Below are 27,971 nucleotides of genomic sequence, written 5' to 3' on the forward strand. Positions count from 1 at the left end.
ATGCTAATTTGGAGCATATGTAAGGTTTTTTTAAAAAACAATTCCTTTGGCAATGTACTCACCACTTGGCTGTCTCTGAGTCTCTCTTACTGTTAGAAAGATGTTGCACTATCAAATTAGAATCATGTCCTACTTAATTTCATTCACTGATGGTGGGTCTACCCTGTTGGATATCACAGCAAGCCCTTCTCCATAATAGTCCTGGGGGTATCCAGGGTTTGATTCCTTCTGAGTTTCCAGGCTAAACATTGGATCCTCCCTGGGTCCCTTCTCTGCCTTAGTCTTGCTCCTCTCCCCTCCTTCTAGTGTGTCTGCTGTACCAGGGAGAGGGTGCTTTAGGGGCCGTAGAGGGTATGGCTGGACCATTTCCCTTCTCTCCTGCCTGCTGATCCTGCAGCTTGAGATGACACAGTTAATTGCCGAGAGTCCCAAATTGGTCTCAGATCCAGCACAGTTCACTTCCTCCACCTCACATCTGGCTGATTTTCAGAGTCAAGTGCAAGAGTCCGCATGGACCCAGGTCTATTCCACCTGCCTCTCCACCTGCTGACATTGCTTTGGAGCCCGCAGCTGTTAGCCAGCCCACTCCCCATTCCACTCAGCTGGATTTTAACTGTACTTTTGATCAGCCTCTTTTCTCAGTTCCTACTCTAGCTCGGACCTTCCTTTAGCTCTTGCCCCCCTGCCACCAGGGAAGCTCTGATTCGGTAGGTCTGGGGTGGACCCTGGGAGGCTCGATTTTAGCAAGCTTCTTACATTGTTTTGATTGCAGTCAGGTGTAGGTACCACTGATCGAAGCCACTGACATGGTGAGCAGGCCAAGGACAGAGCCCAATGACACGTCGCTAGAAATTTCCTTTGGGGTGGACACTCATTCACTTATGTGTGCCCTTGGGTGTCGTCAGTCACAGAATTTCTAATCCATCTACTTGTCATTACATTGGACTCTCTCTCCGCATCTCATCTTTGTCTCTGGATAAACCAGTCTAGGCCTCACCTGAACCTGGCACTATTCCTGTTCACTCCTATTGAACCCATGCTGGGTCCTGGAGCGCATCATTTTCTTAGCCAGTTTACCCAGTAACCTTTATCAGTAAAGCATGGACTTGACTGTGTGGTTCCTTTAAGGTGTGGTTTATCATTCCTGTCTTCTAGGAGCACTTTCCTCAGTGGGCTTCTAAGATAACACATCCTCCTGGGTTTCCTACCTCATGAGCGCTGCCTTCTTATGCCCCTTTGCAGGGTCCAGCGTGCCTCTTGGACCTTTGGATTTTGGAGTGCCCCTGGCTTGGTCCTGAGACACCTGCCTCCCCCCACCCCCCTCTCTCTTCACTCAAGCTCCAGGAGCTGTCATCCAGACTTGGGCTTTAAGCACCATCTGTCACTGATGACTTCCAAGTTCAGGCCTTTGGTCCTGACCTCTTCTGAACTTGGACTCATCATAGCCAGAGGCCTACCTGGCGTCTCTGCTTAAATGCCCACTGGGCTGCTGGAGCTTAAGAATCCCAAACAACACTCCTGAATTCTCCCTTCAAACCTGCTTTTCCCAATTGCCGGAAAAGGCAACTCCCTCCCTTGACTCGCTTGGGTGTGGCTGGCACCCTTCTCTCTTCTTCTCATACCACATTCAGTCTCTCAGCAAATGCCATCGGTTCTACCGTGAAACTGCATTGTGATCTGGTTTCTCCACATCACCTCCACTGCTGTGCCTTGGTCTAAGCTACCACTTGCTGCCTGCTCTTCCCACGACACCTCAGGTGCACTCACTGCCCCAGGGCCTTTGCACGGCTCTTCCCCTGGCTGGTACCCTCCCCTCAGAGGTCCACGGGGGGTGCTGTCCTTTATTTCCTTGTCTCTGTTCAAATGTCACCTTTGTAGGCCTTCCTGGCCTGTTCGAAGGTGCCACTGTCACTCCACTCCCAGCCCTTTTTTCCCTTCCCCTTTGTGTTGTCATAGGATTTGTCACTTCTGTGCTAACAAGACTTTTTTTTTTCCCTCTAAATAAGGACCTTTATTTACTACACTATGTACTTAGAACATTATCTAGCACCTAGTCGATGTTCAAGGAATATTGCCCGTGTAAGAGAGGATGAGCAAAAGAAAGAGGAGAGCATTGTGTAGAGAAGTCAGTTGTCACCTGAGGTCTCTAATAAGCATTTTATGACTTCCTACAGCCTAAAAGGAAGTAAAATGTGGTTTCTAATGTGTGATACGATAGGAATGCAGTGTTAGAAACAGCACATTTCTACTGCCCATTAATTCTGGGTATGGGGGGGAAAGTGAGAATCTATATGGGATTATCTTGATTCATGGAAAAATTAGGGGTATCTGTCCTTTTCCCTTTTGCCCAGGGTTTATGCTTTTTACTTAATTCGTAGCTGGAGGTCAGAGGCGGAAGAATAGATGACTAACCATCACAAGTGAGGCGCTGCCTGCAGAGCTGTCCAGGGCAGAGGAGAGACTCGGCTTTTCTGAGGGGGAAGGGCCCTTCCCTGGTTCCCAGTGTGGGTCCCTGGTTCCCACCTCGCCTCCTGCCACCTGCTCCCAGGGCACCAGCCCCCTGGGCGGTAGGGGGTACCTGGCCCCGCTTGTCTGACCCGGAAACTCCTGGAGGGCAGGAAACTTATCTACCTCACCCCTTGATGCTCAGTTCTAGCACCGTGCCTCCTGCATCTCGGACACCCTGGTGCCTGTGACTAAATGAATGAGAATCCAGCGCCTTAGACTGAGCAATGAGATCCTACTGTACAGCACCGGGAACTGTCCCCAATCGCTTGTGATGGAACATGATGGAGGATAATGTGAGAACAAGAATGTATATATCTATGTGTGACTGGGTCACTTTGCTGTACAGCAGAAATTGACAGGACAGTGTAAATCAACTATAATTTAAAAAAAAATTTTTTTTTAAATGGATGAGAATATGCAGGAGAGCTCTGTACATTATGAAAAATCCCAGGTTGGGGAGGGGGGCCTCCCTCCTGGAGTCCCCTCTCTGGTTCGCCGTTGTCCTCCACCGCCCTGACCCACAGGGCTCTGTAGGAGCGGCTGGAAGTAGAGAGCTGGTGTGCAGCCCTGAGCCCAGCAGGCGGGTTGGGAAGGTGAAGCACTTTAGCCCCTCTTTCCTCCCTGGCTGTCTTGGGGGACAAGGATGAGCCGTTTTCCTGGACTCTTGTCCCCCTGACCACGGTCTGTAATTGTTGGTCTCACTTTTCAGAGCCCTCCACTCGCTTCCTGTCGTGATCACACCGTAGACTCACCTTGGAAAAGCCTCCCCTATTTTTCCAGGGGTGGGGGGGAAGGTGAGATTCGGTGATTCAGGCGATTCCTGGCAGAAGCCGTCAAGTTTCTGCAGCCGGAGGGAGGTGGTGGGAGGTGGGAGTGGTTCCCCAAGAATTGCAGTGGAAAAACGCACGCCTCGTCTGAGGAACTGCTTTCAGAAAACATTTCTGAGATGGTGAAATACTTCTGAAGATTTCATTTTATTGACCAAAATGTAGCGAGTTTGCATTTCTCTTACTCAACTGTCCTGGTAATCCCCTTAAGTTCTCTGTTGCAGCTGAGCAGCTGAGGATCAAACAGCTTCTGGTGCAGTACCTGAAAAGTCTGCATGTGCTCAGAGGTGCTGTAACCAGTGTGTCCAGCAGACACATGAAATATGTAGAGGGGAAAAAAAAAAAAGCAAACCTTATTTTTTCTCTTTTTGCACGTGCCTGTAAACCTTTTGCAAAGGGACTTCTCAGGACTGAGCATTCAGAGGGGTCAAAAATTGAGTGGCTTTGTCATTCACCCTGAGATAGCACTGTGCTGCTCCCATTTTGAGCTGCAAGTCCAGGCTGGATAATTATCCAAACCCCAAACTTAAATTTGCATCGAAATGTTCTCCCTTGTGCTCCATCAGCCTTGGGCCCCTGAAGAGAGGAACGAGTGAGGCCTTGGCGGCTGCTTCCTTCTGTCACCCCTCCCCAAGGCCCCAGGGGTTCCTCTGCCCACTTCCTGCAGGGGGGAGGGGGGGCAGGAGTGGAGGTGGGGCTTTGCCCTCTGGGCCTGGCAGATGGTAAAAGGGAGGATGCCGGGGTCCTTGTGAAGCTTCCCCGTGAGTCCTCTGCCTTGCAGTTTCCTTCAGCTTGCTGGGCATCCCTGTTTCAGGGGGCCGCCTGGTACCCCTGCCCCGACCTGCTGCCTTCTCAGGTCTTGTCTCACCCCCAGCTGCCTCTCCTGTGCTGCCCTCACGTTGTCTCCTGGGAATGTTCCTCCGGGGGTTGAGCCACCCCCAGCAGAACAGCCCTCCTCTGCCCCAGAGCCCTCCTGACCCCCGAGATTTCCCGGGCAGGGGGCAGACTCCAGCCCACTGGCTCCTTCCTGGGCAGACCCAGGGCCCCCATCGTGATGTCTAGAGCTTCCTCAGCGGCCCCCTTGACATTTTCTCATGGGGTTTTGGATAAAAAGAAATCTGCTTCTCTGCCTAGGAAGTGGAGTCACACAGCCCAGCAACTGCTTTGTCCAGAGAAATCTCAGTTCCCTCACCCACTTTTTATCCACCTGATTTCAATGAGGTGTGCAAGAGGAGAAAGCTGTGTGTGTGTGTGTGTGTGTGTGTGTGTGTGTGTAGGGAGAGGTCTTGTGTCCTGCTCACTTTGGTTTTCAGATCGTGATCAGTGAAGTCTGAGATGAGACTTTCATTCTATCATCACATTTCATGGTTTTCTTAACATTTTAGAAACAGGTATACAATGTTAGGCTGGGAACAAGAATCCCCTCCCCACGGCGGAGCTTGGTGCTTAAAACATTGCTCTGTGCTCTGGGGAGTTCCCATCGTGGCTCAGTGGTAATGAACCCGACTAGTATCCATGAGGACGCAGGTTTGATCCCTGGCCTTGCTCAGTGGGTTAAGGATCCGACGTTGCCATGAGCTGTGGTGTGAGACACAAATGACGCTTGGATCTGGCGTGGCTGTGGCTGTGGTGTAGGCTATAGATCCTATTTGACCCTTAGCCTGGGAACCTCCACATGCCTCAGGTGCAGCCCTAAAGAAAAATAAAACATAAAACATTGCTCTGGGGTCCGGCAGCTGGGCTCAAATCTCTGCCCTGCCACTTTCTCTCCTGGGTCACCTGGCAAGTTCCTCCCTCCCCGGGTCTGTGTCCTGCTATGGATAACAGTCCTGCCTGGAAGGTCTGACGTGAGGGGGAAATAACCCAGGCAGCCCTGTGCCTGGCAGAGTCAGTGCTCAGCAATGTGGCTCCTCCGTGGCTTTCATTCCGGCATTCAGCATCACCCACCTGCATCACCACGGAGCTTCCTGGTGGTTCCCTTGATGCCTGCCTGCTGCTCAAGGACTGAATTTTCTAAATGCACAAGGGACCTTCCCCTGCTCCAAACGCCTTCAGATTCACACGCAGCCCCTCCAGCCTCTCCGCTTCCTCTCACCCCTTGTCACATAGATCCCTCCATGGTGGGCCCGGTCCTGCCACTCCTACAAGGATGGTGATGGCGGATTCTGGACCTGAGAGTACCAGCTAGGGGACTTGGTGCTTGTTTGCAGTATTTTACAGAGCCTTGAAAGATGACTGTGCTTCCTCCTCTTCCTCACCACAAGAGCAGATTGTGGCCATTTTTTATCTGTGAGGAAGGATGACTTGAATCTCACCAGGGATCTTTTTTGACAAGGAAAAAACATGGGAAACCACATACCTTGAAGGCATCTGGTCTTCCTTTAACCTTGCGTCTCTGCCAGGCCGTGAGTTAACGTGTCCTCATGCCTCCCTGAACTGCCCAGGTCCCAGCGAGCTCCCATTTCTCCAGAGCCTCTCTGGATTCTGCAGCCATTCCTTAAGAGAGAGGGGTGTTTTGAGGTCTGCAGAGTGGCTTGGCCCTGTGACATTCTTTGAGCATCTCCGATGAACTGTTAAGGGGCAGGTGTCCCTATGTCCCCGTGTCCCAGCTTGGTCTTCCTGCAGGCATTGCTTAAAAATGACATCACCACTCTATAGGACCACCCCCTCTGCATAGCTCATATGCCTTAAAACGTTCTATCTTGTCCTTCTTTCTCCAGTAAAGAAGGGCGTCTGTCCCTCTTACTTTAGGAAAACTGTTGCCAGTTTCACCCAATCGGGTCTAGTTTAGGGAGGGTGGGTGAATCAGGACCCAGGCTCATAAATCTCAAAGGGGTCCATCTGGCCTGGCTTTGGGCACACATTCCATATGCCTGTCTCTCTGTTTCTCATCCAGCGGCTGGAAGGAATGTGCTTGTCTGTGCCAAAGCAGAAGAGTCCCAGACCTCGGGGGCTTATTAATGCTATTTTTGCATTTCTTTACTGTGCGAGCTGAGAGGAGAAGAGACTGAAGCTTGCCAGGTGGCACACAGAGGCCGCTCTGTGCTGGTGGGGAAAAAAAAAAAAAAAACCCACAGACACTCCTGAGGTTTATTGGTTTGAAACCCTTGTGGAGCTTTGTTTGCCTTTTCGTTTCTGCACGTGTCTAGGAACCTCTTCCAAGCAGAAATAGTTACCCTCAGAACGGAGTCCTTTATTGCAGGAGCATGGGGAGAAGCTGCTTGTATTCCAGAGACGGCTGAATGAACGAGGTGCTGATGAGGCGATGGAGGAGGGAGGGGAGGTGGGCTGGGCTTTCACGTGCTTGCTGAAACATACAATGTTCCTCAGACCCTTGAAGGGCGCGATCTCTCGCGGGAATTGGGTGTGGTTTAGCAAGGACGAGCTCTCGCGGGAATTGGGTGTGGTTTAGTGACTGGAAGGCCTCGGGAGCCATGAGTCTTCACTGACCCGAGTGCCCGGTCAGCTTCTCCGCAGCAGCGGTGTCTCGCTGGCCTGGTTCGGGCTGCGCCATCCTGGCCAGGCGGTGCCCGCTGCCGGGCACTCCCCGCTCCCGACCGACCCCTCATGGCTCTTTTTTCCTCCGCACCTCTGTGTGCTCTTTGCGTCCACTCACCATGGCTTCTGCCTGCTCCTGGCTTTGACCTGCTCATGGCCTCTCCTGCCTTTACTCTGAGTGCATTTACACGACTTCCAGGTTCCCTGGAAAGCAGATTCATTGGCAAATCGATTACTGCCACCTCCTCTAGACCTGATCATCGGATGTGGTCACGGCTTTCTCAGAAGGAGGTCAGGCATGGCAAGAGCCAGAGGAAAATAGATTCCTCTCCAACGCTCTGGGGTTCGAAGCCTTTCCAGTGTGCTTTGATAGGATCTGATGTCTTCCTCTTGGTCCAGTATAGCAGTGATGATCATGACAATGCTGTCAAACTTTGACTTCTTGTTATGTGCCCAAGACTCAGCATAGTGTTTGGATTTACCTGGATTGTTTCCGACACCCTGATAACCTTATGCTATACGGTACCATTTCACAGATGTGCAGATGGAGGCTTAGGCAGGTTTGGTCACTTGCCCCAGATCATATAGGTAGTAAGTAGTGGAACTGAGGTTCAAGTCTGTAATGCAGTGTCCTGTCTGTCTGTCTGCCTCACATCTAGCCTTTGTCCAGGCTACCATTTTCCTAGATTCCATTAGAAATGGCAGGTGAGCCAGTTCACTTGGGTACAGGATGGTTTGTGCAGGAGGAGGAGGCTGACTCTAGAATGCTCTCAGCCACACCCTAGAGCAGACTTGTTTGACGGGCCGGAATATCAGTCTCCCGACACATTGATAGATTTTTTGGTTTGTTGGCTCTGTTACAACTTCTCTTACAGTGATGTTGCCTCAGACATGTTCTGTTGTGTCTTATTTCTTAGACATGTATTGTTCTCCTTGCTAAGTTCTGAGAGATACCATCTTAGGACCTAGGGGATAATGTATATCTCCTATTTTCACTGGCAGATCATCTCTTAAAGGTTCCACCTAGCCAAGAGCTAGTTGTCTAATAGCCAATTTGTGGAATGGCTAATTTGCTGCAAATATTCCTTTCAGACTTTTTAAATTGACTGCTCTTCATTTTGTCTCTCCACTTTGTCTTTCTAGCAGCACTTTGTCATGGTCAATTTGTTTTTGCCTCGGCTGCCTGCTGCAGCGGTAGCAGCTGGAGACTTAGTGATAACTGAGGGTCACAAGAACATAGAGGAATATGTAGTATGAGTATGAAGAGTTCTTACGAATGTTCACTTGTATGGGTTTTCTTTAATGTCATCTTAATGTATTAATAAAGAACATGTGTATAGGAAATCCTCCTGTATTCTTGAGTTTGTAGTGTTTGACGATGTTCTTCTTGGGACCTGCCGTCTTGATCTCTGACTCTTTCCCTTTCTGTCTCTGCTGCTCTTCTTCAGAATCCTTCCTTCATGTCGACCAGAACAAATGGCTCAAGGAAGAAAGACATGTTGACGGTGTTCTGCTTCTCACCCACTTGTCCTTGTTCCCATTGGATCTGGCTTCATAGGATATTTTCTGATCTTAAGCACAGGTTCAGTACCCTCGATGTCTTTAGCTCCCAGGTCTTGGCTGTGGGATCCAGGCAGGAAGAGGAGGACAGCCTACTGCACCTCTCACAGCAGCAGCAAATAGAAGACTAGCCAGGAGTTCCCGCTGAGGCGCAGTGGTTTAAGAATTCACTGCGGTGAGCTCCCATTGTAGCTTGGCGGGTTAAGGACTTGATGTTGTCTCTGTGAGGATGCAGGTTCACTCCCTGGTCTTGCTCAGTGGGTTAAGAATCTGGCATTGTGGCAAGCTGCCATGTAAGTCCACAGATGCGGCTCAGATTCAGTGTTGCTGTGACTGTGGTGTAAGCCAGCAGCTGCAGCTTCGGTTCCATCTGCTGGAGGTACAGCTGTAAAAAGAAAAAAAGAGAAAAGGAAGAGAAAAAAAAAAAAAAAGGAAAAGTAAAAGAAAAAAAGAAAATCTGACTGCTGTGTCTTGGGACACTGCAGAGGTTCAGGTTCGATCCCTAGGCTGGTTCAGTGGGTTAAGGGCTCCAGAGTTGCCACAGCTGCAGTTCGGATTCAGTCCCTGGCCCGGGAACCTTCTGTATGCCACAGATGTGGCCACAGAATTTAAATATAATAATAATAAAAGGATAGTAGCCAAATCACATTTTGTTTTATTTTTTTTCAATAAGTTTGAGTTATAAAAAGTTATTCAAACCCAAGGACTGAACATTCAAGTTGGCGTGGAGAACTAGAGCTGAAATAATGTATGTACTGTCGGTGACATAAGACAAGACCTAAATGTTCCATCCAGAACTGATTCATTAATGATGCTGAACTGATAGCGAGTCAGCATGAAGGAAATTATTGACACTGGCTCAGCTGCCGTGTTGACTGGAAATAATCAGCCAGCTGAGTAAAGGTATCACTTTACATCCAACACTTCCCTCGACCCCATGAGGTCTGCTTCCTACCCCACCCCTGACACTTTTTCCCAGCGTACATCGTGAACTATGGTTTTGGTCACATGTTCGGGGGTGTGTGTGTATGCGTGCGGGCACAGGTGCATGCGGGGTCTGCTGCTGGTGGTCTTGCCCATTCCTGAGGATTTACACTGCAGCACTAAAGCACGATTTATTCAAAGCCTTTTTTTTTTCTGCCACATCCAAGGCATGCTGAACGTCCCAGGCCAGGGATCCAGTTCGCACCGCAGCAGTAACATTGCCAGATCCTTAATGCTCTGAGCCAACAGGGAACCCGTCAAAGCCATTGTTGTGTGGTATGTGATGCCTCGGGTCCAAATGCAGATCCAGATAGAACCAGTTCATGCCGTCAAGGGTCTAAGGCTCTGGAGTGACTCACAGAACTCATGGTCAGGCCAGGGATTGTGCCATCAGGATTTTCTCTCCCTGCCCTTATCCTCTGTCTCTGCCGAAGTAGTGGCTGTCCCCTTGCTGCAGACCAACTTCCTCCACGAGGTGAAAAACACATGTGGCTCTAGAGTTGGGCCTTTTACAGGTCCCGCCACTAGAAAGAGATGCTTAATCTGAACCTGGTGTCCAGGAAGGGAGTTTCAGGCTACCCGACTCTCACTGGGGTGATGGGGTCCCGCGAGAGCTTGTGCAGCAGATTTGGGGAGAAAGAATCCTTACGAGAAGGGGGAGATGCTGTTCCCTGAAGAAGAAGGGGGTGCCCACAGGTTCCCCAAAGACGGGGTGTCTGCTGCTGGTGTTCTTGCCCATTCCTGAGGATTTACCATGAATCTGAATGACTATTCTATTTGTCTTTTCAGAGCTGCACCTGTGGCATGTGGAGGTTCCCAGGCCAGGGGTCCAATCAGAGCTATTGCCACCAGCCTGCACCACAGCCACAGCCACCCCAGATCCAAGCTGCGTCTGTGACCTACACCACCGCTCACAGCCATGCCGGGTCCTTAACCCACAGAGCGAGGCCAGAGAGTGAGCCTGCATCCTCGTGGATGCTAGTCGGGTTCGTTACCGCTGAGGCACAACGGGAACTCCTTGAATGTCTATTTTCAATCACTTGGCAGACTTAACTGTAATCTTAGATTTTGCTTTTCTTCTGGCTTCGTGTCAACTACAAGCTTTAATTATAATTATTCATCAGCTGGCCTGTTCTAGCACTTCTTACTCATTTGTCAAATGGAGCTTAACCAAAGTAAAGGACCCCATCTTTGAGCCAGCAGAAGGCTAAACTGCACTCCCCATCAGTTGTGCAATCCCAAACCTTTATTAGGATCATGCTGTTCCGTTCCTCTTTAGTTTTCTGGGTAGTTAGTAAGACTGCTCTGCAGTGAATATTTGGAGGAATATTCTTCCTCTTCTAGGTGAAAGAGTAAGTCTTTTTTTCCGTCTCCATCCGGGTAAGTTATCCCTAATCCTAAGGGGAAAAAAAGGGGGGGGGGCACTGACCGTCACGCTTTGTGCCTTAAGATTCAAGTCAGTTTCCAACTGATAACGACCTGGGTAGGTGTGGAATCCATTAAAAATCAAGTTCTTGGTAGTCTTTTCCATGCTTTGCGGAATATTATTTCCTCCAAGCCCTCAGTCTCTGTCTCCAGTCCTTTCCTATCTTTTGCCAGAACTTAGGATCAAATGAGTAGACTCTGCCATCCTGCTCAGGCCCCCAAATGATGGGTGTTTCCATGGCAACAGTGGAAGGCCTCTCAATTAAAACTGCCCCTGCAGGCTGGGGAGGCTGAAAGTATGAAAATGAGTTTGTCTGAGAAGCCAGATTCTCCTCCTCCAAATTAAACCCAGAGAGGGCAATGATCCAGGAATCTACTGACACTCGAGATCATGCTTTTTTTTTTTTTTTTGGCCTTTTGGGGAGAGAGTAGCGTGGTATTTCAGGCACAGGTGTGTGTGCTGGTTGGTTTGCTTATTTTGCCTGAATTCCCCAGATAATGGTCCGTGTTAGCCATGGAGCTCTTTGTGTATAGCCACAGATCACAGAAGCGTGTTCGCGAACAGTCTGATCTTTGCTCAGACTTTAGTGTGCATCGCAAATAACAAGCCCATTAAAAATGGATGAAATCATGGAATGGTCTTAAAGTTGGAAGGAACTTAAAGGTCATTCTGTCCCAATTCCTGTCCCTCTGGGAATCCCTCCTGGAGCACTGCTGACAGAGGTCTGCCCTCCCCTAACCCCATGGGAGGGGGTGAGCGTGTTTCTCTGGCAGCCTTCTCTGCTGCGTCACTGGAGACCTGCAGGTATTAGAAAGGCCTCTGTAAGAGTCCCTGGAGGCTCAGCGGGTTAAGGATCTGGGTTGTCGCTGCTGTGGCTCAGGTTCGATCCCCGGCCAGGGAACTTCCACATGCTATGGGTTCTCACCTCCAACAAAAAGAAGGGCCTGTTTATGCTGAAACGGACATCTCTTCCCATCACTTCCGGCCCTGCTGACTCTTTCTGGGGCCAAGGAAATTGAATCGACTCCTCCCATAATTAAGTTGACCCATAATTAAGCTGCCGTCTGTTAGCTGTTTTCGCATTCCCCCAACGTCCTCTCCTCCCCTGGCTGCGTGGGGCCAGAACATCAAGACTTTATGTATTAAGACCTGAGTTCAAAGGCATTCCGAGGGGCGAGCCCCTTCCAACGTGGGACCCTCACCACTGTCACAGATTTTGTCTGATTTCTCTGGCAATTTTTTTTTTTTTTTCTCAGTGTCATTAGTGTAAGTGGAGAGCTGGTTCTGTTTTCTCTGTTTTCCTTTCTCCTCCTGGAGGAGTCACGGTCCAGAGCTTGGAAATCTAAGAGACACAAGGTTGGTCTCTGGAGGGTGTGGTTGCCTGGATGATGTCAGCCAGACATTCGTGAATACACCCTGCATTCCGAAGTATTTGCTAATTTCTCACCCCCTTCATCGGTGACTTTATTTCAACCTGGGCCTTTTTCATAAGGTTTCAGTTGTACATTTTAAGAGTCCTTTATTCCTCGTATGTGGTCTGTTATTAATGTCCTATTACTGTTCTTTTCTTTCTTTTTTTTAACGGCCACACCTGCTGCATGTGGACGTTCCTGGGCCAGGGCTTGAATCCAAGCCACAGTTGTGACCTACATCACAGCTGTGCTAAAGCCAGATCCTTTATCTCACTGCGCGGGGCTGGGGATGGAACCTGCACCTCTGCAGTGACGCGAGCTGCTTCAGTTGCATTCTTAACCCACTGCACCAAAGTAGGAACTCCCTATTACTGTTCTTAAGGTGGTCCCCTCCCTTCCCCCCAGGAAACAGAAACCTTACAAATTACTCTGCTGTGTTCCTACAACCTCACAATAGGTTAAAACATAAAACCCTAAGTTCCAGTGTTGGTTAGTGCAGATGGGGGAGCATTGAGAAGCAAGAACATAGCTTGTCCTTGGTAGAGGAGTAGACATTCTGTATTGGTTCCCAAAAATCAACACCTGTGTGACCGCCAGCAAGTCACCAAAACTTTCTGGGTTTCATTTTCCTCAAGTATAAAATCAGACGTTCTGCTTCCTATGCTTACAGGTTGATGGGAATGCTTTGAAAATAAATTGTTTAATATTAAGTCTTTACAGCAAACTCGGGGGGCATTTTGAGAGTTCAAACCACATTTTTTTTTTTTTTTGTCTTTTGTCTTTTCCAGGACTGCACCCATGGCATATGGAGGTTCCCAGGCTAGGGGTCGAATCGGAGCTGTAGCCACTGGCCTACACCAGGGCCACAGCAACGCGGGATCCGAGCCGCGTCTGCAACCTACACCATAGCTCACGGCAACACCGGATCCTTAACCCACTGAGCAAGGCCAGGGATTGAACCTGCAACCTCATGGTTCCTAGTCGGATTCGTGAACCACTGAGCCACGATGGGAACTCCTCAAAACAAATTTATTAAGATAATGAAATATCGCTGATAGTGGGTAATTAAGACTCATACACATCCATGGTTTCACAATGACTGTAGCTGGCCTCTGTAAGAATGAATAGTAAATATATACCTTCCATTCTAGAGAAAAATGTCTCATAATTTCTAACATAGGTTCTAGGTGGTGTTTGATGTGGTATCACACTAGTGGGAGAGAAGATTTCAGTCAAGAAGAGGCATTTTTGGAGTTCCGTTGTAGCTCAGTGGGCTAAGAACCTGACTAGTATCCTTGAGGATGCCGGTTTGATCCTTGGCCTCGCTCAGTGGGTTAAGGATCCAACATTGCCACAAGCTGCAGCATAGGTTGCAGACATGGCTTGGATCCCGTGTTGCTGTGGCTGTAGTGTAGACCGGCAGCTGCAGCTCCAATTTGACCCCTGGCCTGGGAACTCCCATATGCTATGGGTATGGCCCTAAAAAGAAAAAACAAAACAAACAAAAAAGAGGAATTGTTTGTGGAAAAATGAAATTGCTATGGATTCTTTCAGCAAGAAAATAAACAGGTTGTAAGCCAGGGCTCCCTTGGATTTGTAAGTCATTTAAAGTCTAATTTGTTTTAAAAAAAATGGTAAGACAATAACTCAATGTGGGAGAGCCATCAGTACAAGCCCACTTGGGGACCTGAGCCTGACAGGTCCACCCTGGAGCTTCCCTGCAGACTCCAAGGTAAGTTTTTCCCTGGAAGACTTAGGCGCTTGTGGTTGGGACTGGCTGCTCTGTTAGCTGTTGTTTTTTGTTTTTGTTTTTGTTTTTGGCTTTTTAGGGCTGCACCTGCAGCAAATGGAAGTTCCCAGGCTAGGGGATCATATCGGAGCTACAGCTACCAGCCACAGCCACAGCAACTCGGGATCCCAGCCATGTCTGCAACCTACACCACAGCTCGTGGCATCCCTGGATCCTCAACACACTGAGCGAGGCCAGGAATCAAACCTACATGTTCATGGATACTAGTGGAGTTCGTTTCTGCTGTGCCACAGAGGGAACTCCTGCCATGCTAGCTTTAAAAATTCCAGCTCTCCTTCTGTCTCCTGGGAGATACCAAGGGCTGGAAGCTGTCTGACATCTGCGTGCCCTGGTGATAGAAGGATGACCTCTCTTGGGTGGGTTTTTTTGTTTGTTTGTTTGTTTGTTTTTAATGCATCTGTTCTCTGCTCAAGCCCCACTTACATTTGGAGACATAGAAAGCAAAGTTAATGTCCACGTCTTCTCCATACAGGGTCTGATGATGATTTTGTGGAGTCATTTCTTTGCTTTGTGTTAAAGTTTTACCAGAAATATGAACCCATCTTGACTTTGGGAAGAAAGTAGCTTTCCTTTCCTTTCCTTTCCTTTCTTTCTTTTGCAGTGTTTCTTGAGTATTAATCACACGTGGTAATCAGATAACCTCTGACGTTCTCCTTGGGGGTGGGGTGGGGAAAGACATGGGCAGTCACCCTTTCGTGCTGGGAAACTGACCCTGCCTCCCGGCGCCCTGTTGTGTGTTCTCTTCTGCTCCCAGGGAGTCCTGTCCAACATCTCGTCCATCACTGACCTTGGCGGGTTTGACCCGGTTTGGCTCTTCCTTGTGGTGGGAGGAGTGATGTTCATTCTGGGATTCGCAGGGTGCATCGGAGCTCTGCGGGAGAACACCTTCCTTCTCAAGTTTGTAAGTACCACACTCCGCACTCAGGCTGAGAGCCCGACTCTCATCTCATGTCGGGAGGACGCCCCATCTTCAGGCAAGAGTGAGCCATAGCGAAGGCACTGGCAAGCATGTGGCCTGGGGACTGCTTTTCTTCCAGGAGTGCTCACTAGAAACCCACCCGCCATCCTCCTCTGCCCACACCTCCTTGGCAATGTAGGTACCACCCTACCCCTTGCCATCCGTGGAGGGTATGTGCAGGTGTACTGTGAGTTTGCATTCCAATCCCCAGAATAGCTTTAGGACGAAGGTAAGTCTCTCTATGTATCTAGTTGTCTTCTTTTGAGTGAGTGATTGTTGCCCCCTGTTTTAGGCACAGAGTCAGTAGAAAGCTGTTCAGGGAGCTGGTTTCAGGAAACCCCAAACATAAGCGCTTGTGGCTGTGGCCTGTCCAGATTAAATCTGTTAAGTGGTTGGTTTGGCGAATAGAGCGAAAGAGTAAGTGCCCTCTGCTGTGTTTGCTGCCCTTGCTAAGGGCTCCTTTGTGTGACCAGCATAATGTTTAGGTGTGATCACTGTTAGCATGAATATTTTTGGAGAAGGAGTTTGACTAGGGGGTAGTTAAGTATTAAAAGTCACTTTCATATGGTGTTTGTCTTTCTCCTTCTGACTTACTTCCCTGAGCATGAGAATCTCTAGTTGCATCCATGTTGCTGCAAATGGCATTATTTTAGTTCTTTTTTATGGCCGAGTGATATTCCCCCATCTTCTTCATCCATTCATCTGTCCATTGGACATTTAGGTTGTTTCCATGTCTTGGCTATCATGAATAGTGCTGCAGTGAACATAGGGGGTGTGTCTATCTTTTTCAGTGAAAGTTGTGTCCAGATGTTTCCCCAGGAGTGGGATTGCTGGATCATATGGTAGTTCTATATTTAGTTTTCTATATTTAGTAGTTCTCTATTTAGTATGATGTCACTTATATCTGAAATCTAATATATGGCACCAATGAACCTACCTACAGAAAAGAAACAAACTCATGGATGTGGAGAACAGACTTGTGGTTGCCAAAAGGGAGGGGGCAGGAGTGGGAGGGACTGAGAGGCTGGGGTTAGTAGATGCAAACTCTTGCATTTGGAGTGGATAAGCAGTGAGATCCTGCTGTATAGCCCAAGGAACTATATCTGATCACTTGTGATGGACATGATGGGGGATAATGTGAAAAAAAAAAAAAAAGAATGTGTATAAATGTGTCCCTTGGCCCCTTTGTTGTACAGCAGAAATTGACAGCACATTGTAAATCAACTATAATAAAACATTTTTGGAGTAAAAGTTGAGAATGAAAAGTAAAAGCCCTTTTTTTTTGGAGGTTCCTTCCAAAGGAGATCAAAATAGCCTGCGCTTGGGGGGGGGGTGTGTCTGAAATCAGTTTGGCAGGTGTAGCCAGTGGGCAGCCTCATCTTTTGTGAGCCGTTCCGTAGATGTTTGCTGAATGAATAGACCTTCCTTGCCTTTTTTAATTTTCATGAGTGACTATAGTTTCCTGTGCGCCTCTTGCCAACATATTTTTCTCTCGGTTGGCTGCTTGCTGTCTGCTCGCTGAATGTAAAAACAGCAGACAGCTCTGGCCCCTCTGCCTCCTCAGCGGCTCGCTGTGTGGCAGCCTTCAGGAGCTCGGCGGAGCAGGTGGCCCCATTGTCACCCATTCTTTCCTTGCTGTCAGAAGTTTGCCTGCGCCTCACCTCTGGTCCTTCGCAGCCTCATTTCTCATAATCTGTGTGTGCAGAAAAGTTTGAAAAGAGCGAGAATGTAGGGGGTGGGAGGAAGTGGAAAGAACCATGGGCGTGAGCAGGATGTTGATATGACTCAGATGAGGCACTTCTGGGTCTTCCAGACAAAAGGGAAATTTCTCCAGATTTATGGGCAATTACCACGTAACCCATGCTCTCTCGAGCCTTGCTTTTAAATTCTTATTGTCTACGTCAGCCAGAAGTCTTCCTCTGGCTGCATGTCCATGTTAGTTAAGATATTCCGAGCCTGGCGCTTCACAGAGGAAGGGTGGCACAGCTCCCGTTTCTGAGAAAGCCCTCAGCCCAGTGGTTTCATTTTGTTTTCATGATGGGAAATTATTTTCATGCCACAGCTACCCGCCCCCTTCTTCTTTGACCCCTTCACCTAAGATGAACACATCTGCTGTTTTACTCTGCGTAGCAGGTGCAAAGGGGAATGAAAACAGGGGCTCAGCCCAGAAAAGGAATATATTGCAAACAGAATCAAGGCCACGGTCACAAACGACAGGTGATCTTAAAATATTGAAAGGCAGCTATGCTCACCGCTATACCACCAATGCTACGATCTTAACATATTGGGATAATGAATCTTTCAGTGTTACGAAAGCTTTCCAGAGGTAGGGGCAGGTCGTTGTTCAAGCATCTGACAAGTGCATTAATCAGCGGAAATTCATTAAGTCTTAATGGGGGTCTAATGAGAAATTCCTATTACCCGTGTTTGCTTATGGGCTTTGTTGGTTAATTACCAAATGGAACACCAGAGCCCCTAAAATGTGGTTATGAAGTGATTTTTTTTTAAATTCTTGCTTGGAGTGAAATGTGCTATTAATGAATCTTAAAAAACTGAAGGTTATCGACTCTGGACGTGTGTAACAACCCAGTGTAATTACAATCCTTTTTAGAAGGAACCACTTAACGATATATGATCAAAATAGCCCTTATAACTGTTCTCTGTGTGTGTGTCTTTTGTCTTAGTTTTCTGTGTTCCTGGGAATTATTTTCTTCCTGGAGCTCACTGCTGGGGTTCTGGCATTTGTTTTCAAAGACTGGATCAAAGACCAGCTGTATTTCTTTATAAACAACAACATCAGAGCATACAGGGATGACATTGATTTGCAAAACCTCATAGACTTCACCCAGGAATATGTAAGTTTAAATTTGGTTTATGTTCAAGTTGAAAGCCTTCTTGGAAAGATGACCCCAATGAACACTCCTCCTGGCTTCTGCATCTGCTGGAAACTACCTCTGACTTTTCTGCATGGTTTTTTTTTTTGTTTTGTTTTGTTTTTTGTTTTTTGCTTGCTTGCATATGTATTCTCTTCTGCCTTGCTCTGTGATTTACAGTGTGTACCCTCATTGGAAATGTCCTCTTTTCACTTATCTCAATTTCTACCACGAAGAACAAAGAAGACCACTCTTAGGCGAGAAGGTCACCATGAAAGCCACCCATTCCTATCACCATTCGAAGACTATTGTTTTGCTATAGGTTTCCCATTTTATTTGAAGTTAAATGTATGCGGATTTTTTTCCTGTTCTCTGCCCCCTTTTGGTCATCCTCCATACTTCATGGCTCATAACAATGTACTTCTCGATAGAATATTTATCCACAAAGTTCCTGAAATGATGCTTATCCAAATATTAGTATATAGCACCCGAAGTTAAAATGGAAAATCGAGAAAGTTCGAAACCTTGGGAGTTTCTCGCTGTTACTGAATACAGGGTGATGTGCCTGATGCACAGGGAGGCCGAACAAGACCGAAACATCAGTGTTTGAAGCAGAGAGAGGTTTATTGCTGGGCCAGGCAACGAGACAGGTGGCTCTTGCCTTAAAACGCCAGAACTCCTTGAAGGGTTTCAGCAAAACCCTTTAGAGAAAAGGTGAGAGGAGGGCATGGTTAGTCGTGGCACACTTGTCACATCCTTTGCTCTCGCCGCTGTCCGCGTGGGCCAAGTCACAGTCCCATCACAGTGTCCCCGTAAAACTCCATCGACACTGACGTCATCCTCTGTTCTGAACACGGAACAAATCCCATAAACAAAGCGGCATCATCACCCCTCGTTTTACTTGATCAGATTTCCAAGGATGGCTTTTTAAAAGCCCTCTGAGGTCCTAGGCCCGGCTAAGAGGAGCGGGGGGTCCCTTTGCAGGCCGTTTACCCTTCCCGGGAGCATGTGTCCTGCACCCAGTCTGGGTTCTGCATCACATGTCCATGCCTGGCTGATGAGGCAGATGGCAGCTGACAGCACCCTCAGGCCAGAGCCCCAGACCCCGCCCAGCTGCTGTCACTTGAGAGAGCAAGGCGCCCAGGACCCAGTTAGCCCTCAGCTCCACGGGCCTTGCACATGGCTGGTCCTGAGGCCTGACTGCACCCCAGGGAGACTCCCTGCGCCTCTACGTCTTGGCCCTGGGGCCTGGGCTCTGGGGCTCTGCAGGACACAGCCCTCAGCCTGTCCCAAAGTCCCCAGTGGACCTGCCCCCTGAGGGCGGAGAGCCCCAGGAAGAAGGCCACGATCTGCTTCTCACCACCCCAAGGACCACTCCGATGAAACTCCTTGTTGCTGAACCGGGACCTCTAATGGTCCTGTGCTAATGGTCACCCACTAATGGTCACCTGCTGATGCTCCCAAGCTAATGGTCCTGAGCTAACAGCACGCTGATGGCTATGCACCCACCCTACCCCTGTTACATCACAAGGGAAGAATCTGTGGAGTAGAGCCGGACCCCACCCAGGTGTCTGCCCATTACCATGTGATGGCCTCGGGGATGCCAACAGAGTAGCAGGTGCCCTATTCTAGTCAAGATGCAAAGTGGTATAAACAAGGCATCCAGGGACCACAGAGCTCGTGCCAAAATCTGACTAGCTCAGTTGACCTTGGGCTCATAGGACCCTGCGCTCTTTCTCCAAGAGTAAAACGGAAGTAACAGTAGCCACTGTTGAACTCATGGGAACATTATGACATTCTAATAAGATGTACGTGGTTATATAGTAGGTGGTATTCTCCAGATTCACAGGCCTTGAGTTGCAGGTACTGAGAAACTGGATGAGATGAGCAGTTCTGGACAGCGGAGTCTCTGACATCGATGAATGGGGCAGACAGAGACTCAGTAGATGGAACGGCTGTCTCTTGATGGGACCGTTTTCTAGAGTGAGCTCAGGTCCCTTTGCTAAAGGGAGGAGAGGGCTGTGTCAGCTCTCGCCATGAGGCCCCCCCACCCCCGTTCAGGCACTCAGAAGTCGGCTGTCTCATGTTGGTTTTGTTCAGTGACCCCAACGACTGTCCTGGGGCCTGCTGTCCCTCGGGTGTGAAATTAAAGCCTGATTCATCTCCTTAGTCAACTTCACCGTTCTGTTAGGTCATAATGGGTGCACGCTCACACCTTGCCAAGCATTATTGCTGACCAGTTTGCCTGACAGGTCTGATGGGGCTTTGTGGGCAAACTGGAGACACACGACGCAAGCCCTCGGAGGACCTGATGAGTCGGAAGAACATGCCAACGACGCACGTTCTCTTGCGATGCTGTCTGCTTTATGTGGACGTTCTGTTGTTTCACGTGATTTCACTTTTCTGTCATGACCTTTAATAGGCTGAAGTAGCGCTTGGTCCTGAGCCCCTTAGGATGGTCAGAGTGTAAGGTGTCTCTAGCTCCGAGAAGCAGAGCCAGCCCAGCGGGGGGAGTGTCGGGGGGGCTCACGATAGAGCCGTCCTTGAATCAGCCTCGTTTAAGACTTGTTGACTTGAACAGCTTCTTTTAGGATCCACTTTTTTTTTTTTTTCCAATTTCTAATCATTTTCATGAGACAATTGGAATTTTTAGGTCAAAAATCTACATGCGCACTGTTGTTTTTAAAAATTCGGCATAGAAACAGATAGAATGAAAAGGGAGCCTCTCAGACTGAGGGGGTTAAGGGGTATGTTCACTGTCTCGCTTGCGGTGATGGTTTTACCGCGTGTGAATATATCCAAAATCACGAAATTGTACACTTTAAATGTATGCAGTTCATTGTGCGTCCATTATACCTTAATAAAGTGGATTTTTAAAAAGCTATGCAGGTGGAGAGATCGACAGTTTTAAAAAGCAAGCCTTTCGATCTGCCACCCACAACCCCAGTTGCCTCTTTCAGCCACGACCCCTGTTCGCCGTCTTGTTTGTCCTTCTGGAATGTTCTTGCATGTGTCTCATGCTGACCCCTGCTGTACAGCTCCTGCTCTGCCCATTCTCCACCTAAGACCACAGGTCTCAGCACTGGCCTGCCAGGGGCCAGAACGTCCTTCCCAACCTTCAGCCTTGGCTTGAAAGCTTTCAGGGTCCTTTGGGTTGAACAATAGATCCCGAGGCTGCGAGAGCGTTAAGACTGGCAGAAACTGGGCGTGGGGGTCGTGCTAGCGGGCATGAGCGCAGGCACCTGGGCGCCGCCAAGTCGAGATGTTCTAACTCTCTCCTGTTTGCTCTAGTGGCAGTGCTGTGGGGCTTTTGGAGCTGATGATTGGAACCTAAATATTTACTTCAATTGCACAGATTCCAATGCAAGCCGAGAGCGATGCGGCGTGCCCTTCTCCTGCTGTACTAAAGACCCCGCGGTAAGTGACTGCCAGAGCCCCGCTGGCCCCTCCACACGTCCCCCCGAGAGTGCGTGGGGTTCAGGCAGAGCCCTTTTTTTTTTTTCCAGAAATCTCTTGTTACCCACTTTTCCCTCATTGTAGCCCCTGGAGGGGGTTTACTGTTCACATCTTCCCGGGACGACTAATAAGCACTGACATGAATGTAGCAGCATGTGCTGCTTCCTCTTCCAGGCCTTTCTGTGCGTTGGCTCATTTGAGGTCAGAACCTTCCTACTGGCAGATATCCCCCGTTATCTTCCCTTTTCAGGCGAAATCAAGGCCCGTGGAGTTGTAAGGACCTTTCCCAAGCTCACATGGCTCGCAGGCGATGGAGCTGAGCTTCAGACACAGGCAGCCTCCCCATCCTGCCTGTCACTCCTTCCTTGCGAGAAGGACGGGCTTAGATGGAAGCTCTCGGCACTGTTTGGGGCTAGTAACCCTTTGCTTGCTGACTTCGTCCTGGCGGAACATGAGGGACAGGAGAAAGGGTTGAGACAAGCTAGGGCTGGGCCACTTGCAGGAAGACGGCAGCTGCCCAGACTCTCGGGCAGAACGACTGCAGTAATTGCAGTTTGCAGTTGAATTAAAAAAAAAAAAAAAGACACAATATAAAACCTGTTCATAAGCCACTCTCTTTGCCATGAGTTGACTGTATTTCAAGTTAAATCATAAGCCTGGTATCTAGAACGGCTTAACATGCAGCACCCATGCTGTAAAGCCAGGACTGAGGGGGTAGAACAGTAAGTGTGAGAGAGAAGGTGCCCCTGCCCTTGGCCCTTGCACATGCTTCAGCCTCGCTCTGGCCATTAGTCCCCAGATGCCCCCAGCCCCGCCCTCCCCACACGGAGCAGAGCTGAGTGGACGCTGATAAGTTCAGCGGCCGGTTTTCCCCTGCACAATATGGGTGCTGAGCTCTTTAAAAGGGGCTGTGGGTGGAGTTCCTGTTGTGGCTCATGGGGTTAAGAACCTGACTAGGAACCATGAGGATGCAGGTTCGATCCCTGGCCTCACTTGGTGGGTTAAGGATCTAGCATTGCCGTGTGCTGTGGTGTAGGTGGCAGATGCAGCTGGGATCCTGTGTTGCTGTGGCTGTGGCATAGACTGGCAGCTGTAGCTCTGATTAGACCCCTAGCCTGGGAAATGCCCTGGGTGTGGCCCTGAAAACAAACAAACAAAAAAAAAGATAAATAAATACATAAAATACTTTTTAAAAGGGGAGGCCGTGGTTAATCTGTAAAAATACTGAGTCATGATGCCGTTTCCCAAAACTAATGTGATATTGCAAATTATACTGCAGTTTTAAAAATGAAAAGAAAAGGGGTGGGGGGAGTGGAGAGAGAGAAAGGGGGCTGTGGTCTCAGGTGGAAAAGCAGAACTTCCTACAGGCTGCCCAGCAGAGGTCAGCCCAGCTGTTCCCCTAAGTCTGAAGGAGTCTGAGACTCGGCGAGTCAGCCTTTCCTCCCAGCTTGCGTCTCCCGTTCCCCTGAGGAGGCCGGAAGGCAGGAGGGGGCCGGGCACAGAGCAGCCAATACAAGCTGTGCGCTCTGCATCGCTAGGTCCTGCCCTGAGTTACGTCCCATCAGAATTCGGAAGCGTCTCGGAAGATAGCATGCCCCCTTCCTACAGATCCCCTGGTGTATGTAGATCTTGCATGGACAGATCTCCGAATGTCTAGAGAGATCTCATTTCACAAACCCTCAGCTGCTAACAACCACCCCGTACCCTGCAGAGGGGAAACTTCCACCTGCACCAGCGGAGCGCGTCTTTCTGATCAGGCCCGTGCGATGTCAGGGCACTTGCCCACATGCTTGTGTGGTCAGGGTGTCATTCTGTTTTTCACGATTGAAGTGCTTCATTCTTACTGAAAAACCATTTCAATAATGCACAAGTATGTAGATTCAAAAGTATAGTTCCACCCCCCCCAAAGAGCATAAGCAAAGACAGTCATCATAAAAATTATTATTAGAAAACCTTTAAGTGTAGTTTTAAATCTGTCTCCAGTTCCCTTAGCCCATAAGCTCCAGAAGGCTGTCAGCTTTGAATCTGGAGCCTTCCACATAATGGAACTGCTAGTCTTTTGAGTATCTCCTAAGCCTCAGTTTGCCTCATTTGGAAAGGAAGGCCTATCAAATACCTCCTCCTGAGGGTTGTTATAATAATTTCATGGGATTACATCTCAATGTCTTTAACATGGGGCCTGGGACGTCTGTGTGCCCACATACGCATTTTATGACCAACACTTCACAGGGGCCATCTGCTCATCCCTAGGTGGCTTTCTGTCTGACAAGGGTGAAGTTCACGTTTCTGTCTCCTTTCTCCACCAGGAAGATGTCATCAACACTCAGTGTGGCTATGATGCCAGGCAAAAACCAGTAAGTGGCATCTCGTCTCGTGGCTTAGCACCAAGGGTGTAGGAGGAGCTCTTGAACTTGCCTTTGTGACGCTGTGCTCTCCTCTTCCCTTGTGAAGGAAGTTGACCAGCAGATTGTCATCTACACGAAAGGCTGTGTGCCCCAGTTTGAGAAGTGGTTGCAGGACAACTTAACCATCGTGGCTGGTATTTTCATAGGCATTGCCCTGCTACAGGTAAGACGGGCTCCGTGATGGATGTCGCAAGCCATGATGCTCTGGGAAGGCCCTCACCGGGACAGGAGCTCTGTTTAGTCACCTTCCTGTCACAGTTTTTTTAAGACATGTTGGAGGGCTACGAAGCTGACCTCAACTATATTTGGTTTGGCTTTTATTAAAGCGCTGATTTGCTTTTTTTTTTTTTTTTTTTTTTTTTTTTAGGGCTGCACCAGCACGGCATATGGAGGTTTCCAGGCCAGGAGTCAAATCGGAGCTATAGCTGCTGGCCTATTCCACAGCCACAGCAATGCAGGATCCGAGCCACGTCTGCAGTCTACACCACAGCTCACGGCAACGCCAGATCCTTAACCCACTGAGTGAGGCCAGGGATCGAACCCACAACCTCATGGCTCCTGCTCAGATTCGTTTCCGCTGTGCCACGATGGGCAGTCCTTAAACGCCGATATGAGATGCCAGTATCCCGAAATACTTTAGGAACCCTTCTTTCGCTTTTCAAGGTGGGGAACTTGCTTGGGTCAGTGTTTGTCTGCTGGCATTCCAGCAGTTCCAAGGGCTCAGGGGTGCGGTGTTGTGACAGCTGGGTTGACAGGAATGATCAGATGGAGCGCCTTGCCCAATGACGAGGCTAAGGCTTTTTGGAGTTACACAGACATGCCGTGCCCTCCTCTCTGCGGGCCACCCTGCCAAGGTGGAAGGAAGGGAAGGGAGCATCCGCTTATCCTCCTGAAAAGAGGTCCCGAGAGCTGGGCGTTTCATCCTGTGGACATGTGATACTTTTCACTTAGAGGCTCACAAACGAGTTGAAAGAAATTGAAGAAGACCGAAATCAATGGGAAGCCGTATGTGTCCCCAGATTAGACAACTTATTGTTGTGAAGACGACAGTGCTCCCTAAGTCAGTCTACAGATTCAGCGCATCCACTCTCAAAATCCCACCCCCCCCCCACCCCCTGCTTGTTTTTGCAGAAATAGACAAGCTGATCCTAAAGTTCATACGGACATTCAGGGGACCCAAAGTGGCAAAATAAACTCAAAAAAAGCACAAAGTTGGAGAATTTACACTTCCCGATTCAAAACTTGCTACAAAGTGAGAGTAATCAAGATAGTTTGTACTGGCGTGAGGTTGGACATACAGATTAGAGGACTAGAAACGAACATTCGGAGAAAACCTCTATATCTATGGTCAGTTGATGTTTTTTTGATGAAGGAACCAAGACCATTCAATAGGGAAAAAATAGTCTTTTCAACAAATGGTGCTGGACCAACTAGATATCTATGTGTGAGAGACTTGTATTTGGACCTCTCACTCACAGCACATGTAAAAAGTAACTCAAAATAGATTGAAGACCTAAATGGAAAAGGTAAAGCCGTAAAAGTTTTAGGAAAAAGTATAGATGTAAATCTTTGTGACCTTGAATTAGGCAGTGTTTTCTCCGATATGATAACCAAAAGCACATGCAACCAAAGAAAGAGTGGATGAATGGGGTTTCATCAAAATCAAAACCGTCTGTGCCAAAATTGATACAATCAAGAAAGGGAAAAGACAGCCCACGAAATGGGAGAAAATATTTGCAAATCATTACATCTGATGAGGATCTTGTGTATAGACGATGCAGAGAACAACTCAACAGTAAAAAAAAGGCAAACCCAGTTTAAAGGTAGGCAAAGGATTGGAATAGACACTTCTCCAAAGAAGATACACATTAGCTATTCATAGCTATTAATTGTTAGGGAAGTCAAAACCAAAACCACAAGGAGATAGCACTGCATACATACTAGGATGGTTATCATTAAAAAAAAGACAGTAACAAGCTCGTTAGGATGCAGAGAAATTGGATCCTTCTTGCTAAAGGAAATGAAAATGATGCAACATCTCTGAATACAATTTGGCAGTTCTTGAGAAAATTAACCATATGACACAGCAGTTCTGGTCCTAGGTATGTGCCCCAAAGTCCTAAAAACATGTTCACCCCAAAACTGGTACACAGATGTTCATAGCAGCATTATTCACCATAGCTAAAATGTGGAAACCATCCAGATGTCCATCATCCGATGGGTAGATAAACAAAATGTGGTGTATGCATACACTGGAATATTACTTGGCCATGAAAAGGACTGAACTATCGGTACATGCTGCAATGTGGATGAACCTTGAAAACATTTGAACAACACAAAGGCTGTATATTACATGATTCTCTTTAGATTAAATGTCCAGAATAGGCAGATCCATAGAGAGAGTAGATTTATGGTTGCCAGGACTGTAGGAAAGCAGGGATGGGGGTGATTGCTCATGAGCAAAGAGTTTCTTTTAGCAGTAATGAAAATGTTCCAGAATTAGATAGTGGCAAGAGTTGTACATCCTTGTGAATATACTGAGAATTGCTAAATTATATACTCTGAAAGGATGAATCTTACTAAATCTGCATTGTATTTCAATTTTTAAAATCAAGAATTACTTATTTATTTTCTGTTTTTACAGCCACACGTGTGGCATATGGAAGTTCCCAAGCCAGGGGTGGAATCAGAGCTGCAGCTGCAGGCCTACACCACAGCCCCACCAGATCTGAGCTACATCTGCAACTAACGCCAGCAGCTTCCAGCACTGCTGGATCCTCAACCCCCTGAGCGAGGCCAGGGATTGAACCCACATCTTCACAGAGACAACATCGGGTCTTAACCCACTGAGCCACAATGGGAACTCCCAAAGATTGTTTTAACAATGGGATTTGGTAGCCAAGGAAGAGACGGATGTCAGGTTAAATGTTCCACGATTTGACGGCCTTTTCCTTCCTTTCTCAGATTTTTGGGATATGCCTGGCCCAGAATCTGGTGAGTGATATTGAAGCTGTCAGGGCTAGCTGGTAGAGCGCCTGCAACAGCTGCTTCAAGACACTGGACAGACCCAGCCTTCCTGACCCTCCAGTGTGCCCAACTGATACCCATGCTGCACAGAGCCTAATCACACAGGCATCCTTCAATCCCACCTGATGGAGCTGCCAAGAACTGGGGCGGGGGGGAGGTTTGGGGGGGCGGGGGAAGCTGGGAAATGCTGCTCACTGACAGAATTAAACAGATCAACAAAATAACCCGTATGAAAGTCCTTGCGCCGTGAATCTCTACTCGTAGCCATGAATTTCTGGATGGTTGCATACTTACCAAAAAAAAAAAAAAAGAAAAGAAGGGAGGCTGGGGACCCCGGGGGACCCAGATGGAATGAAATCTGTGGAAAAGTCTTGTTCTCGGCTTTGGTGACTGAAGGGCTGGGAGAGGCAGGCTTGCTCCTCGTCACGCCCTGCAAGGACCGCCTTCTGTCCAAGGGCCCGAGGAAGTGCATCTTTCCTAAAAGTCACACCCTTCCCTGAGAGGGCCAGGGTTTTGTGGCATCTCTTCACTGTGCATTTCAAGGACCTGTTCATCCCAAGAAGAAACCAGCTTGCCTTTGGGGTCAGAGCTGGTGACCACATTCAACATGGCGCTTGGGTGGGCACCTCTGGTCTCTCCTGGACTGTCTTCTTTTAAGACAAGTTGTGTTTTCCTTGTGTCTGGAACACTTCACGATGCTGAATTTTAGCAGGACAGATCTTTTTTTTCTAAGTAGGCCTGAGCTTTATTTATCCATGAACTCCTGGGAGCAAATAAGATTCATGAAGAGGTATTAAATACTGTAGCCCCTTGAGTTCGTTGGTGGATTCTTTGGAATCTCTGGAACACTCTGGGGTTTGGTTTGGTTGTGGGTTTGTGTGTGTGTGTGCCTGTGTGTCTTCCAAAAGTGAAAGCTATGATCCAGTTTCTTTTCACATTTTTTTCTTACTCAGCTTGAACATTAATTTTGTGTATAATCTCCCTGCATGACCTATGACTCTAAATCCACCGCCTCCTCTCCTCATGGTCTTTCCTGCAATCTTGTATCAATGGTATGTGGTCAGCGTTTATTTTGTGGGTTCGCAGCCTGGAGAGGTGTGGCCTCCCTGGGAAGGGACCAGCTGGGCCATCGCAAATACTCCTGTGGATGCAACAATCTCTGAGCCGTGTTGAGGGATAATCTCGGCTTCTTCCGCAGCATCCCCCCCTCCCCCCCCCGCCGGCATT

The 27,971-nt window shown here is 48.4% G+C and overlaps 1 protein-coding gene across 8 annotated transcripts in view; it reads left to right on the top strand.

The window, feature by feature from the left end:
• Positions 1–26,965, top strand: part of TSPAN5 (tetraspanin 5) — a 253,303-nt gene extending 226,338 nt beyond the window's left edge. For 5 of the 8 annotated variants that reach the window (XM_084973372.1, XM_003357070.5, XM_084973371.1 and 2 more), the window contains 6 exons: positions 14,780–14,926; positions 17,668–17,838; positions 21,148–21,273; positions 23,619–23,666; positions 23,764–23,880; positions 26,682–26,965. In XM_084973372.1, coding sequence (XP_084829498.1) covers positions 14,861–14,926; positions 17,668–17,838; positions 21,148–21,273; positions 23,619–23,666; positions 23,764–23,880; positions 26,682–26,747 — 594 coding nt within the window. In that variant the 5' untranslated portion in view covers positions 14,780–14,860 and the 3' untranslated portion in view covers positions 26,748–26,965. The remainder of the gene's footprint in view (positions 1–14,779; positions 14,927–17,667; positions 17,839–21,147; positions 21,274–23,618; positions 23,667–23,763; positions 23,881–26,681) is intronic. The other 3 variants (XM_084973374.1, XM_084973370.1, XM_084973373.1) reach the window with 1 other exon arrangement.
• The last annotated feature ends 1,006 nt before the right edge of the window (positions 26,966–27,971 follow it).

Source organism: Sus scrofa, chromosome 8 (genome assembly GCF_054392235.1).
Source record: "Sus scrofa isolate SSC_HxYL_T2T_F1_AM1 chromosome 8, Sscrofa_HxYL_maternal_Yorkshire_Landrace_v2.0, whole genome shotgun sequence".
NCBI classification, from domain to species: domain Eukaryota; kingdom Metazoa; phylum Chordata; class Mammalia; order Artiodactyla; family Suidae; genus Sus; species Sus scrofa.